Source organism: Trachemys scripta, chromosome 1, assembly GCF_013100865.1.
Source record: "Trachemys scripta elegans isolate TJP31775 chromosome 1, CAS_Tse_1.0, whole genome shotgun sequence".
In the NCBI taxonomy this organism is placed as follows: Eukaryota; Metazoa; Chordata; order Testudines; family Emydidae; genus Trachemys; species Trachemys scripta.
In genome coordinates, this window is record NC_048298.1 from 343,957,172 (window position 1) to 343,971,322 (window position 14,151).

Genomic DNA, 14,151 nt, shown 5'->3' on the forward strand with positions numbered 1-14,151 from the left:
CTAAACCCCTCCTCTGTACACCATCGTCTACACCATTCCCCTCCACTCCTCCAAAACAGCCCTCGTGGCCCAGAAGACGAGATGGAAGTCTCCCCAATGCTGGAGAGGGAGCTTCACCTTACCCTTGAAATCGCAGGTGTCCACCAGAAAATGGTGAAGCTCATCCCGCAGAACAGTGTGGGACGATGCCGTAGACCCATGTTGATCCTCTGGCGGGGCCCCTGTTACGATCCTGTAGCTCACAGAAATGAGCATAGAGGGAGCAGACCACAGGTGCAGCAACAATACCAGTGGTGCCGCGAACCTGCCTATATCTCCAGAAAGGGTAAGGGAGAGGAGGGAAGTGAGCAGCTCCTAAAGGGTCCAGGATGGGAGACATAAAAACTACCCCCTGAGGTTCATCTAAGGACCGGGGAAATGAGGCAACCCCTGGTTGGCAGCAGTATGGAAGGTAAAGGGGACAGAAATGAGCCAGAGCACAAGGAGAAAACATTTAGGTCTTTTTATGTGTAAAGAGCTGGAGCAGTCTGTCCCGGATCTGTCTGGTCCTCACCCCATAAATGATGGGGTGTAGCACGGGGGGCACCATGTGGTACACACTGGTAAGGAGAATGCGTAAATGCAGTGGCACATTGTGGCCAAACCGCTGAATGAGGGAGGAGAATAAATCTGGGATGTATAAAGCCGAGATGGCACAAATATGAGAGATGCAGGTCCCAAAAGTTTTGAGCCGGGCATCCTTTGTGGGGAGGCGGAAGATGGCCCTGAGGATCAGAGTATAGGACACGACGATAAAAAAACCATCTATTCCGATCACAAAGAGAAGATCAAACAGGCCATAGTAACTACTGCTGCGGATGTCAGCACAGGCCAGCTTCACCACAGCCATATGCCCACAATAGAAATGGGGGATGATGTTAGTTCTGCAATATGGCCACTGGCTCGCCAGGAAGGGATAGGGTAATGCGAGTATGCCACTGCGCAGCACCACAGCCAAGCCAATCTTGGCCACCACAGGGTTTGTCAGGATGGTGGAATGTCTCAGGGGATGGCAGATGGCCACGTAGCGATCAAAAGCCATGGCCACGAGGATTCCAGACTCCATCCCTGAAAAGGAGTGAACAAAATACATTTGGGTGAGGCAGGCACTGAAACTGATCTCCCGGGAATTGAACCAGAAGATGCTCAGCATTTTGGGTACGGTGGATGTGGACATGACCAGGTCGCTGACGGCCAGCATGCAGAGGAAATAGAACATGGGCCCGTGGAGGCTTGACTCCCTCTTCACGATGAACAGGATGGTAAAGTTCCCCAACACGGCTATGGCGTACATAGCACAGAAGGGAATGGAGATCCAGATATGGGCTTCCTCTAGATCAGGAATACCAAGTAGGATGAAGGTGGAGGGGTTGGTGAAGACGGTTGTGTTAGAATCTGACATGGTGTAGGGGAGAAAGTGCCCAACTCTGAGGCATAAGTGTGTCTTCTGCATTTACTGTATGCTCCCCTGACTTTCTGTGTGTTCCCAGGATCTCAGATGATGGTCGCAGTTGCAATGCCTGCATGGAGAGACAACGTTAATATGAGACCCTGCATTCAGTAGTGGAAGCTGTTTTCATGGGAGAAGCAGATTGAACGCTCTTCACACACTGAAAAATTACATTTTAACTGTTCAGAGAGAATAAATGTTTACAATGACCCTACTAAATAAAATTCCATCATTGTTCCTTAATGCAATGAGAGCCAGGATAAGGAGTCCATACTGAAGGGAGTTCCCCATTTATCCAGTTCTCAAACTCAGAGAGGGGAAAAAAACAAACTTTTGCGAAGACATGTGCTGAGAGAAATATCCCATCTAGAACATACCTCAGGGGAAAGACCTGGGCACCATTGATAGCAGCTCAAGAGAAACACCTGCTCATTCGCAGCACTGGACAAAACAAAAGAATGTTCAGATCCGTAAGATATGGGATGGAGCAGAACATGTTCGGGAATGTGTTCGGTTTTGGTCACCCAGTCTCTATTGAGGAGCTAAAAGTCCGGGACTCTTTAGTGTATACAAGAGACAAAGAAGAGAGCATATGATGGAGGAGAGGAAAATAAAAAAGAAACTGATTTACATTCAAATGGACAGTTCCCAACCAATACTATCTATAGACACTTAGTGCTCCAAGAGGACTAATTCCCCAAAGCTGAGGAAAATTGTCAGCAAAACTGATTGTGAGGAAAAATTTAGACAGAAAAATATGAATACAAATTGGTAATTGTTTCATAACAATTTATTAGATATCAGAAAACTCACGATTCCAGAGTCAACAAAGTGAACAACTTTGGGTAAAAACTCAGTTTAGTGCTAAAGTGAAGGCAACAGTTAGAGGGAGGGAAGCAATATGTAACAAAGAGGAAAGAGGGGAAATAGCGAGCCAACAATAGAAATCAGAAGTTAAGAAAATTGATAAGGAACGTTAAGACATCAGGAAAAACGCTATGTTTTGCAGGGCTATGGATCACAAAAAAGAGTTTATTAAATATATTAAGAACAAGATAAATCCTCGAAAATATTTATGTCAATTCCTGTGTTAAATGTAAAATACTGAAATATAAAAGGAAAGGTTTTTTTTTTAAGAAAAGAATTGACAAGGTTAAGCAACAATGGAAAAGCGGGTATGGGATTAGTTAAAAAAAGTCTTGATACGTAAGTAATGCCATTCACCAACAGGATTTATGCAAAAGAGATCTTGTCAAATAAACCTCATTTCATCCTTTTATGAGAGTACACATTGGTTGATCAAGGGTACACATTTGGTGGATTAAGGGTACCACGCAGATGCAACGAACCTTGATTTCTCAGAGGCATTTGATTTAGTAGTGGAAAATACTGAGTTGGTGAGTTGGAGCAGGGGAAGGATTTTACCTTTGCACATGGGATTGGTGAAATAAACTGCATCCCGTTCGGGGATCCACATTTCAAAAAAGATGTTGAAAACTTGGAGAGGGTGCAGGAAAGAGCCACAAAAAAATATTGTAGGATAGAGAAAAAGATGGATCGTTAAACTTGAAGGTATAGAGCTCTTAACTTATGAAAAAGATTATTGAGTGGAAACTTTCATGTGCAGAAAATCATGTATAATAAAGAGCTCTTAAATCTACCAGACAAAGACTGAGGGAGACCGAAGGGCTGAAAGCTGAAGCCTGGTAAATTCCAGCTTGAAATTAAGGCCAAATCTTCACCACTGATATGATCAACCACTGGGACACACTGAAAAGGGAAGTGTTGGATTCTCCAATTCCCCATGTTGGCACATCCAGACTGGATGTTTTTCTGGAAGATCTGCTTGAAGGGTGGTTTAAAATGCTACAGCGGTGCTGCCATAGTGCTTCACTATAGACACTACTTACACAGATGGAAGAGTTCTCCCCTCAGCACAGGTAATCCCCGAGAGGTGGTAGCTTGGTCGATGGAAGAATTCATCTCCTGCTGTCTACACCAGGGCACAGATTATCCAATAAATTCTTGGAATGTATTGGAGACAATTTTTTGTTCCAGAAGCTGGAAAAACCTACTTGGAGAGCAGTTGTTCTAGACTTGATTTTGACATATAAGGAGGAACAGGTTGAGAATTTGAAAGTGGAAGGCAACTTGGGGGAAAGTGATCATGAAATGATAGAGTTTATGATTCTAAGGAATGGTAGGAGGGAGAACAGCAAAATAAAGACAATGGATTTCAAGAAGGCAGACTTGAGCAAACTCAGGGGAGTAGGTAGGCAAGATCTCATGGGAAGCAAGTCTAAGGATAAAAACAATAGAAGACAGCTATTTTTTCAGAGAGACATCATTAAGGGCACAATAGCAAACAATCCCCCTGTGTAGGAAAGATAGGAAGTATGGCAGGAGACTGCAATGACTTATCCAGTAGATCTTGAATGATCTAAAAATCAAAAAAGGATCCTACAAAAAGTGGAAACAAGGTCACATTACAAAGGAGAAATATAAGCAAATAATAATTTGTATATAGGGGAAAATTAGAAAGGCCAAAGCACAAAAGATCAAAATAACTAGAGACAAAAGGGTAACAAGAAAATATTCTACAAATACCTTAGAAGCAAGCGGAAGACCAAGGACAGGGTAGTTCCGTTACTAAACAATAAGAGGAAATGTGGAAATGGCAGAGTTGTTCAATGACTTATTTGTTTCGGTTTTCACCTAGACAGTTAGTGGTGTTTGGACACATACCATAGAGAATGCCAGTGAAAATGGGGTAGGTTCAGATGCTAAAATAGGGAACAAACAAGTTAAAAGTTACTTGGACAAGTTAGATGTCTTGAAGTCACCAGGCCTGAAGAAATGTATCCTAGAATACTCTGAGGGAACTAACTGAGGAAATATCTGAGCCATTAGCTATTATCTTTGAAAAGTCATGGGAGACAGGGAGATTCCGGAAGACTGGAAAAGAGCACACATAGTGCCTATCTATAAAAAGGGAAATAAGAGAAACCCAGGCAATTATCAACCAGTCAGCTTAGCTTCTGTACCAAGTAAGATAATGTAGCAATTTATTAAGAAATCAATTTGCAAATGTCTAGAAGATAATGAAGTGATAAGTGATAGCATGGATTTCTCAAGAACAAAACATGTCAAACGAACCTCATAGCTTTCCTTGACAGGCTAACAAGGGTAACCTTGGGGCTGGAGGCCATCAGGCAGAATGCACAAGGGTGCACAGAAAAGAGTAACATTTTGGCCAGTGATTCTTTCGCAAACTCATCACTTATGGCAAGGGCCCTGTGATGTTTCATGGTTGTGCAGAGCGGAAAGGATCAAAGACTTACTCTCTATCCCACCACTTCCAGTTGCAGAAGGATTCTCGATCGGGTGAGCTCCTCATCAAGAGATGGGTACCTTTGAATTATGAGATGGAAGTGTCCTCCCTAGGAATCCCACTCAGGTATCTGTGACCTATAACTCTCTAAATCCAGCATCTGCAGCATCATCTGACTCCGAGAGCTTACACACTGGGGGCACAGTTTATAATATAGCTCTGTGTATTCCCAGTGGGGTTCGCTCAGCCTCTAGAGAAGAAAGGAGGATCTGCATGTAAACAGGCTGGAGATAAGCAACTCTCCGCTTCTGTGCTAATTATCTAGCTTTAGAAGTAAACAGTAATTAAGGAACCTTCCCAAAGAGAGATGAGAACTCATGGGCTCTGTGCTGAGTCAGAGAGGAATTGGCTGCTCTGTATGTTTCTGTGTATGTATTTAAAAATTATAGTTAATGAGTAAGAAAACTAGGGATAATGCCTAACTCTCCTGAGAATCTGATATCCTGTAAATTCTCAGGATAGATGGGTAGATAGGAGACAGAGAGATCAGCAGAAACTTGACTAAGAGGATACACAAGCACTTAGAGCAAATACGTGGGACTTTCACTAAGGGATCAGAGATCATTATACTTTGTAGCACCTTTCATTGATGGATCTTCAAAACTTAGTAAAGGAATGTCACTATGAACATCCCCATTTCACTGATCAGTAAACTGAGGCACGGGGAGACATGACTTTTCCAAGGTCACACAGAGACTGACTGACAAAACCCAAGTGTCTTGACTGCCCTTCCATAACCACGGTCTCTCTGTCAGTAAGTGACCACATGACAACAGGGAAATGGACTTACGGTCTTGCAGGGCCTGTTCACTAGGGCGGCGGGGGCGGGGGCGGGGAGGAATTCCGTGGAGTGCAACCTGGAACTGGGGATCGCTGATTCCTCTGGCATACCAATCTGGCCCCCTCTCACACTGTGAGGATGTGACAAGCTGCAATCCTCTCAGGTCTTGCACTTACACAGCTATACACAGAAAGGGACACACCCAACTGCAGTTACATGAATGATTTCACTAGCCATCCATGAAACAACAATAGAGAGGCTCCAGCCAGTTCCCCCCAGTTCCCCAGTGTAGAACCCAAGAGCTGTACTGTCTTATCCTGGCCAAAAGCATGACCAGTGTACGTTTATTTCCCAGTCTGCCCCTCCCTCAATGTGGAGAGGACAATGCATCAGCCTAAGCATATTTTGCTTTTAAGTTTCAAACAACATCCTGTATTAAGGAAAACAATATAAAACAGCTTTATTAATTACAGAAAGATCGATTGTTTCAGAGATTATAAGTAATAGTGTAAAGAACAAAATTGAAATCTGAGAAATAAACAAAATCACAATCTAAGTGCTATATACTAGACTGACTTTGAATGAAACAGTGTCTCACCCTGATGGTTCAAACAATCCACCAATCTTCCATACACAGGCTAGAAACCCCTTCAGCCTGGGACCACAGCCCCAGTTCAGTCCCAGTTTCTAACGTCTTTGGTGTTGAGTTGTAGGGGAGTGAGGAGGCCAAGTGATGATGTTGCTTCCACATTTTATAGCTTCTGCAATGTAGAGGGAGCTTCATTTTTCCAAGCAAAAGCCACCAGCACAGTTACTGGAAAGGAACAGCAGCAATATGGAGACCAGTGTCCCATCATAATCATATCACCAAGGTAAATATGGGGTGCCAAGGTGTTGCTTTGGGGTACAGAATGTTACACCTCTCCCCTTAGTTTACTGTAGGAGTGTGTGACGGGTTGGATCACAGAACCCACCGTGGGAGCTGCCACCTGATGTGCCAAGACTACTTCTGCTCCTGCTTTCCCTGCCAACTTGGGAACCCAGCACCCTGTCTTGGTGAGCCAGACACGCCCATCTGCTTCAACACAGACCCAGGGTCTGAATTACTCGCCCCAAAGCTGCAGACTTAACTGGAAGCATCTTACAGAAGTGTTCCTGTCTTTAACACTCAGATTCACAACCAATGGGATCTAAACCCAAATAAATCCGTTTTACCCTGTATAAAGCTTGTACAGAGTAAACTCATAAATTATTCTCCCTCTATAACACTAATAGAGAAATATGTACAGCTATTTGCCCCTCTCCCCCGCAGGTATTAATACATACTCTGGGCTAATTAATAAGTAAAAAGTGATTTTATTAAATACAGAAAGTAGGATTTAAATGGTTTCAAGTAGTGACAGACAGAACAAAGTGAATTACCAAGTAAAGTAACATAAAATAAAACACGCCAGTCTATGTCTAATCCAACTGAATACAGATAAATTCCTCACCAGTCCCAGAATGCTCCCTTTTACAGACTTATCTCCTTTTAGCCTGGGTCCAGCAATCACTCCCACCCCTTGCAGTCACTGTCCTTTGTTCCAGTTTCTTTCAGGTATCTTTGGGGATGGAGAAGCTCTCTCTTTAGCCAGCTGAAGACAAAATGATGGGGTCTCCCATGGGCTTAAATAGACTTTCTCTTGTGGGTGTAGATCCCCTCCTCTCTCCTAAGCAAAGTCCAGCTACAAAATGGAGTTTTGGAGTCACCTGGGTGAGTCACATGTCAATGCATGACTCAGTTCCTTACCAGCCAAGCCACCTTCCTGGGAAAGCCCCGATGTGGATTGGTGTCTCCAAGTTCATTGTTGGCTTAAGTGTTTCTTGATGGGGCACTTACTGAGAATAGCCTTTTCTCAGGAAGCTGACCAACTGCTTCACTACGACCTACTTAGAATCAAACAAGTATGCAGCCAATATTCATAACTTTGAATACAAAAATGGAGAGGAAAGAAAGGTAAAAATCATCTCTGTAAAATCAGGATGGAAAATAACTTCACAGGGTAATCAGATTCAAAGAGCCCAGAGGAACCCCCTCTAGCATTAGGTTCAAAGTTACAGCAAGCAGAGGTAAACCGTCTAGCAAAAGGAACATTTACAAGTTGAGAAAACAAAGATAAAACTAATATGCCTTCCCTGGCTGTTTACTTACAAGTTTGAAATATGAGAGACTTGTTCAGAAAGATTTGGGGAGCCTGGATTGATGTCTGGTTCCTCTTAGTCCCAAGAGCGAACAACCTCCAAAACAAAGAGCACAAAAAAAAAAGCCTTCCCCCCACCAAGATTTGAAGGTATCTTGTCCCCTTATTGGTCCTTTGGGTCAGGTGTCAGCCAGGTTACCTGAGCTTCTTAACCCTTTACAGATAAAAGGATTTTGGAGTCTCTGGCCAGGAGGGATCTTATAGTATTTTACACAGGAGGGCTGTTACCCTTCCCATTATAGTTATGGCAACATGGGACTTGGAACTACCTTGGAGGGCAACCGATCTTTCAGGCTAATGATAGTTGCTTATATATTAAGGATTTTCTTTTACAAGAGATACATCTTAATCTTACCACTGCTCCAGGAAGCTATGTTATCTATTGGCCTGCAGACTGAGATTTATGGTCAACCCTTAGGTCTCAAATACCCTTTAATTGGACTACTTTAGTACCTGATCAATTCCAAAACCTGCTTTCCTCTTACCAGAAGTACAGAAAATCTCTGAATTACAAGGTCAAATTCATGGACTCCAAAATATGTATCAAATTGAAAAACATGCTTTCCATACCACCTACAGAACATCTCTCTTGTGTACTAATAATGATATATCATGTTATGTAACTAAGGCTCTGGGACAACCACATCATAAAATTATATTGGGGATATTGATAATTTTATTTGTTTTTGTTTATCCTATGAATGTTTTATTGTTGATGTCAAAGGTGTAATAATGGAAATAGCTTTCATGTTCATACTACTCATGAATTAACAACTTGAAGTTGTAAGGTTGATCTCACTAATCTGGAAATGGAACTACACTGTTTAATGAAAATAGAGCTTTAACAATATTAGTTGTGCTATAAGCACAAAAGGGGGGAATGTCGAAGCAGAATTAAAGCAGGGTAAATCAGGTTTAAGGATACAATGAAATGTAACCCTAAAACGTGAGAGTTGTAAGAGATGTTGATTGACACCTCGCTTTTCTGCTCACTTTAGTTTATAAGAATGGAATGCTGATTTAAGCAGAAACCTTGAGATAATGGAGTGTCTGGAGGGAGTTTGTATAAACAAAGGATAACCGTTAGCCGTTGGTGCATGTAACGGGAAGGTATAAATACTTCTCTTATGCTGCTTGTAGGAAGAAGGTCTGCCTAAGGTCAGCCCCCTCCTCCTCCCACCCCACCGACTGCAATCTTCCCTTGCAATTGCTCGTAATAAAACTGTCTCTGACTTGTTGCTCACAAATGTAGAGTGAGGACTTGTTTTCTTCCACACCAGGAAAGGGGGTGAAGGGGTTTGAGGGGATATTTCGGGAGGAATAGGGCTCCAAGTGAACATAAGAAAATAAGAATAGACTCATAGACTTTAAGGTCAGAAGGGACCATTATGATCATCTAGTCTGACCTCCGGCATGATGCAGGCCACAAAAGCTGACCCACCCACTCCTGGAATAATTCTCTCCCTTGACTCAGCTGTTGAAGTCCCCAAATCATGATTTAAAGACTTCAAGTCGCAGAGAATCCTCCAGCAAGCGACCCCTGCCCAGCAAGCAACCCCTGTCCCATGCTGCGGAGGAAGGCGAAAAACCTCCAGGGCCTCTGCCAATCTACCCTGAAGGAAAATTCCTTCCCGACCCCAAATATCGTGATCAGCTGAACCCCTAGCATGCGGGCAAGATTCTCCAGCCAGACCTCCGGAAAAAGTTCTCTGTAGTAACTTTTAATATCCCATCATTGACCATGGTTACTAATTACCAGCGATGGCACATTATTGACCTATTGACTAAATGGCCGTACTGGGTCAGACCAAAGGTCCATCTAGCCCAGCGTCCTGTCTATTAACATTGGCCAATGCCAGGTGCCCCAGAGGAGTGAACCTAACAGGTAATAATCAAGTTCTCTCTCCGCTGCCGGCCATCACCACCCTCTGACAAGCAGATGCTAGGGACACCATTCCTTACCCATCCTGGCTAATAGCTATTAATGGACTTAACCTCTATGAATTTATCTAGTTCTCTTTTATACGCTGTTATAGTCCTAGCCTTCACAACCTCCTCAGGCAAGCAGTTACACAAGCTGATTGTGCGCATGAGAAGAGGAACTTCCTTTTATTTGTTTTAAACCTGCTGCCCATTAATTTCATTTGGTGGCCCCTATTTCTTATATTATGGGAACAAGTAAATAACGTTTTCTTATTCACTTTCTCCACATCACTTATGAATATATATATATACCTCTATCATATCCCTCCTTAGTCTATTTTCCAAGCTGAAAAGTCCTAGTCTCTTTAATCTCTCCTCAAACCCCTAATCATTTTAGTTGCCCTTCTCTGAACCTTTTCTAATGCCAGTATATCTTTTTTGAGATGAGGAGACCACATCTGGATGCAGTATTCAAGATGTGGTCCTACCATGGATTTATATAAGGGCAATAATATATTCTCCGTCTTATTCTCTATCCCCTTTTTAATGATTCCTAACATCCTGTTTGCTTTTTTGACTGCTGCTTCACACTGCTTGGACGTCTTCAGAGAACTATCCACGATGACTCCAAGATCTCTTTCCTGATTAGTTGTAGCTAAATTAGCCCCCACCATATTGTATGTATAGTTGGGGTTATTTTTTCCAATGTCCATTACTTTACATTTATCCACATTAAATTTCATTTCCCATTTTGTTCCCTAATCACTTAGTTTTGTGAGATCTTTTTGAAATTCTTCACAGTCTGCTTTAGTCTTAACTATCTTGAGCAGTTTAGTATCATCTGCAAAGTTTGCCACCTCACTTTTTACCCCTTTCGCCAGATGATTTAGGAATTAGTTGAATGGGATTGGTCCTTGGACTGACCCTTGGGGAACACTATCCATGAAAGGATCTTCCCTCTTATCCCATGACAACTTAATGTACGTAAGAGTCTTTGGTGAGGGACCTTGTCAAAGGCTTTCTGGAAATCTAAGTACACTATGCCCACTGGATCTCCCTTGTCCACTTGTTTGTTGACCCCTTCAAAGAACTCTAATAGATTAGTAAGACACAATTTCCATTTAAAGAAACCATGTTGACTTTTGCTGAACAATTTATGTTCTTCTATGTGTCTGACAATTTTATTCTTTACTATTGTTTCAACTAATTTCTCTGGTACTGATGTTAGACTTACCAGTCTGTAATTGCCAGGATCAACTCTAGAGCACTTTTTAAAATATTGGCATTACATTAGCTATCTTCCAGTCATTGGGTACAGAAGCTGATTTAAAGGACAGGTTACAAACCATAGTTAGTAGTTCTTCAAGTGGCTCCTCCCTGAATGTTTGTTTAAATCACTTCATGGTGGCAGTAGTACCGTCCAAGATCAACTTCCCCAAGGCCCCATTGCGTCTTGGGGAAGTTTTTAAACTAAGCTGGTGGAATATAAATGTAGGGAGTCTTTCATGTGGGTACTGACATCAGTACCCCAGAGTTCAGAGGGGGGAGGGAACCCTGACAGTACTCTACATCACCAAGAAAGGAGAGCTCCTGGCAACATGGACCACCCTAGAGTCTCTGGTGTTCAATGTTGAAAAATGGTTGGATTCATTCTGAGGGCTGAGGAGGATCCTCGTGGGAAGGAGCATCCCCAGCCGGCCTTGCAACAATCACTGACTGACCTGAAAAGTTTGTCACAGAAGTTGCGGGCCCACTGGTAGACCAGGATGTTCTGCCTCCCTGTTCCCCTCCACTCCTCCAAAACAGCCCTCGTGGCCCAGAAGAGGAGATGAGAGTCTCTCCAGTGCTGGAGAGGGAACTTCATTTTGCCCATGAAATCACAGGTTTCCACCATAAAATGATGACGCTCATCCAGCAGCACAGAGGGGGATGGTGTTGTGGATTTATGATGATTCTCTGTCTGGGTCCCTCTTATGACCGTGTGGCCCATGGAGATGGCAAAGAGAGAGGAGACCACTGGTTTGGCGACTCTACCGGTGATGCTGCAGAAAGGCAAAGTGAGCTGGAGGGAAGAGAGCAGCCCCTAAATGGTCAGGGAGGGGGACAAATAAACCTCCCCCTAAGATTCATCCAAGGACAGGGAAAAATGAATCAACCCCTGGATGGCAGCAGTATGGAAGATGGAGGGGACAAAAATGAGTAGGACTTCTCTCCTCCTCTCCCCCCACAGCTCCTGCCTCCACTTTGTGGCTGTGGCTAGGGGCAGCCTGAGATGAGGGCTTCTTCTGCCGCTGCAGCCAGGCAGCCTGGGCTCTTCCCCTCCCCTGACAGCTCCTACTGGGGTTGGAGGTTTGAACTCCTGCCAGATGAAGCTGAGGCTTCCCGGGCTCCTGGCTCCTGTCCCCTTCTGCCGAGCTGCTCCATATGAATCACATGATTGCCATGTTCTGTTCATTCCCTCAGAAGCACCTGACACTGGGCACTATCAGAAGACAGGCTACTGGGCTACATTGACCACTGGTTTTACCCAATATGGCCATTCTGGTCTTCTTATTTAGATCCCAGATGTATCTGCCTCCTGCTGTATCCCACTATACCCCACTCCCCTCCCAGAGCTGTGATAGATCCCAGGAGTCCTGATAGGGTCTCTTTCTCCACTGGGTTAGTAACAAATTAAGAATAAACATTTAAATTTATACAGGAATCAATGCCCTTTAGGTGACTTGCCATCAGATGTGAGATCATATTGGTATTAGAGATGACTGGGTCACAGCTGAAAGGGAGGGGAAGACAGGAGGAAGTGACGGGGCAGTGCCTTGGGCACAAGACACAGAGCAGGGTCGAGGCTTGACAAAACATTTAGGGCTCTTTATGAATAAAGAGCTGGAGCAGTCTGTCCCGGATCTGTTTGGTCCTCACACCATAAATGATGGGGTGTAGCATGGGTGGCACCAGCTGGTACACAATGGTAATAAGAATGAGGAAATGCAGTGGCACATTGTGGCCAAATCGCTGCATAAGAGAGGAGAATAAATCTGGGATGTACAAAGCTGAGATGGCACAAAGATGAGAGATGCAGGTCCCAAAAGTTTTGAGCCGGGCATCCTTTGTGGGGAGGCGGAAGATGGCCCTAAGGATCAGAGTATAGGACACAGCGATAAAAAACACATCCATTCCGATAACAGAGAAAAGATTAAATAGTCCATAGTAACTATTGATGCGGATGTCAGCGCAGGCCAGCTTCACCACGGCTATATGTGCACAATAGAAGTGGGGGATAATGTTGGTTCTGCAATATGGCCACCGCCTCACCAGGAAGGGATAGGGTAATGTGAGTATGCCACTACGCAGCAGCACAGCCAGGCCTATCTTGACCACAGCAGAGTTTGTCAGGATGGTGGAATATCTCAGAGGATTGCAGATGGCCACGTAGCGATCAAAAGCCATGGCGACAAGCATTCCAGACTCCATTGTTGAGAATGAATGAACGAAGTACATCTGGGTGAGGCAGGCACTGAAATCGATCTCCCTGGAATTGAACCAGAAGATGCTCAGCATTTTGGGTACGGTGGATGTGGACATGACCAGGTCTGTGACGGCCAGCATACAGAGGAAATAGTACATGGGCCCATGGAGGCTTGGCTCTGTCTTCACGATGAAGAGGATGGTGAAGTTCCCCAACACGGCTATGGCGTACATAGCACAGAAGGGAATGGAGATCCAGATATGGGCTGCCTCCAGGCCAGGAATGCCAAGTAGGATGAAGGTGGAGGGGTTGGTGAAGTCAGTTCTGTTGGAATCTGACATGGATTATGGGAGAAAGTGTCCAGCTCTGAGGCATAAGGATGTCTCCTGCATTCACCGTATGCTCCCCTGACTTTCTGTGTGTTCCCAGGATCTCGGCTGATGTCTGCAGTAGAAATGCCTGAATGGAGAGACAATGTTAATATGACACTCTGTATGCACTAGTGGAGGCTGTTCACATGGCAGAAGCAGATTGATCTCTCTTCATACACTGAAAAATGACATTTTCATTATTCAGAGAAAATAACTATGAACAATGACTCTACTAAATCCAATTCCATATTTGTGTTGTGCTCCCTGCATTAAGAATTCCTACACTTTTGGGGGGGATGGGGGAAATTTAAGAGGCACCAGCAGGAAACACAGTGTGGATACTCATTATCTATCATTGTTCCTTTATGCAATGAGTGCCAGGATAGGGAGTCCATACTGAATGGAGTTCCCCATTCATCCAGTTGCTGAAAATCAGAGAGGGGAAAAAAACAAACTTTTACGAAGACATGTGCTGAGAGAAACATCCCAA

At 43.8% G+C, this 14,151-nt stretch overlaps 2 protein-coding genes across 2 annotated transcripts; both read right to left on the bottom strand.

Moving 5' to 3' along the window:
• Positions 1-493: 493 nt before the first annotated feature.
• LOC117873180 (olfactory receptor 52E4-like) lies at positions 494-1,441 on the bottom strand. Its single transcript, XM_034762266.1, has one exon. It carries the CDS (start codon positions 1,439-1,441, stop codon positions 494-496), a length of 948 nt encoding a protein of 315 aa, XP_034618157.1.
• Positions 1,442-12,683: 11,242 nt separating this feature from the next.
• LOC117888255 (olfactory receptor 52E4-like) lies at positions 12,684-13,631 on the bottom strand. The gene has a single exon (XM_034791530.1). It carries the CDS (start codon positions 13,629-13,631, stop codon positions 12,684-12,686), a length of 948 nt encoding a protein of 315 aa, XP_034647421.1.
• Between the last annotated feature and the right edge of the window lie 520 nt (positions 13,632-14,151).

Excerpts from the sequence above, each read along its gene's own strand:
- LOC117873180 (XM_034762266.1), bottom strand. The coding sequence starts at position 1,441 with ATGTCAGATTCTAACACAACCGTCTTCACCAACCCCTCCACCTTCATC.
- LOC117888255 (XM_034791530.1), bottom strand. The coding sequence starts at position 13,631 with ATGTCAGATTCCAACAGAACTGACTTCACCAACCCCTCCACCTTCATC.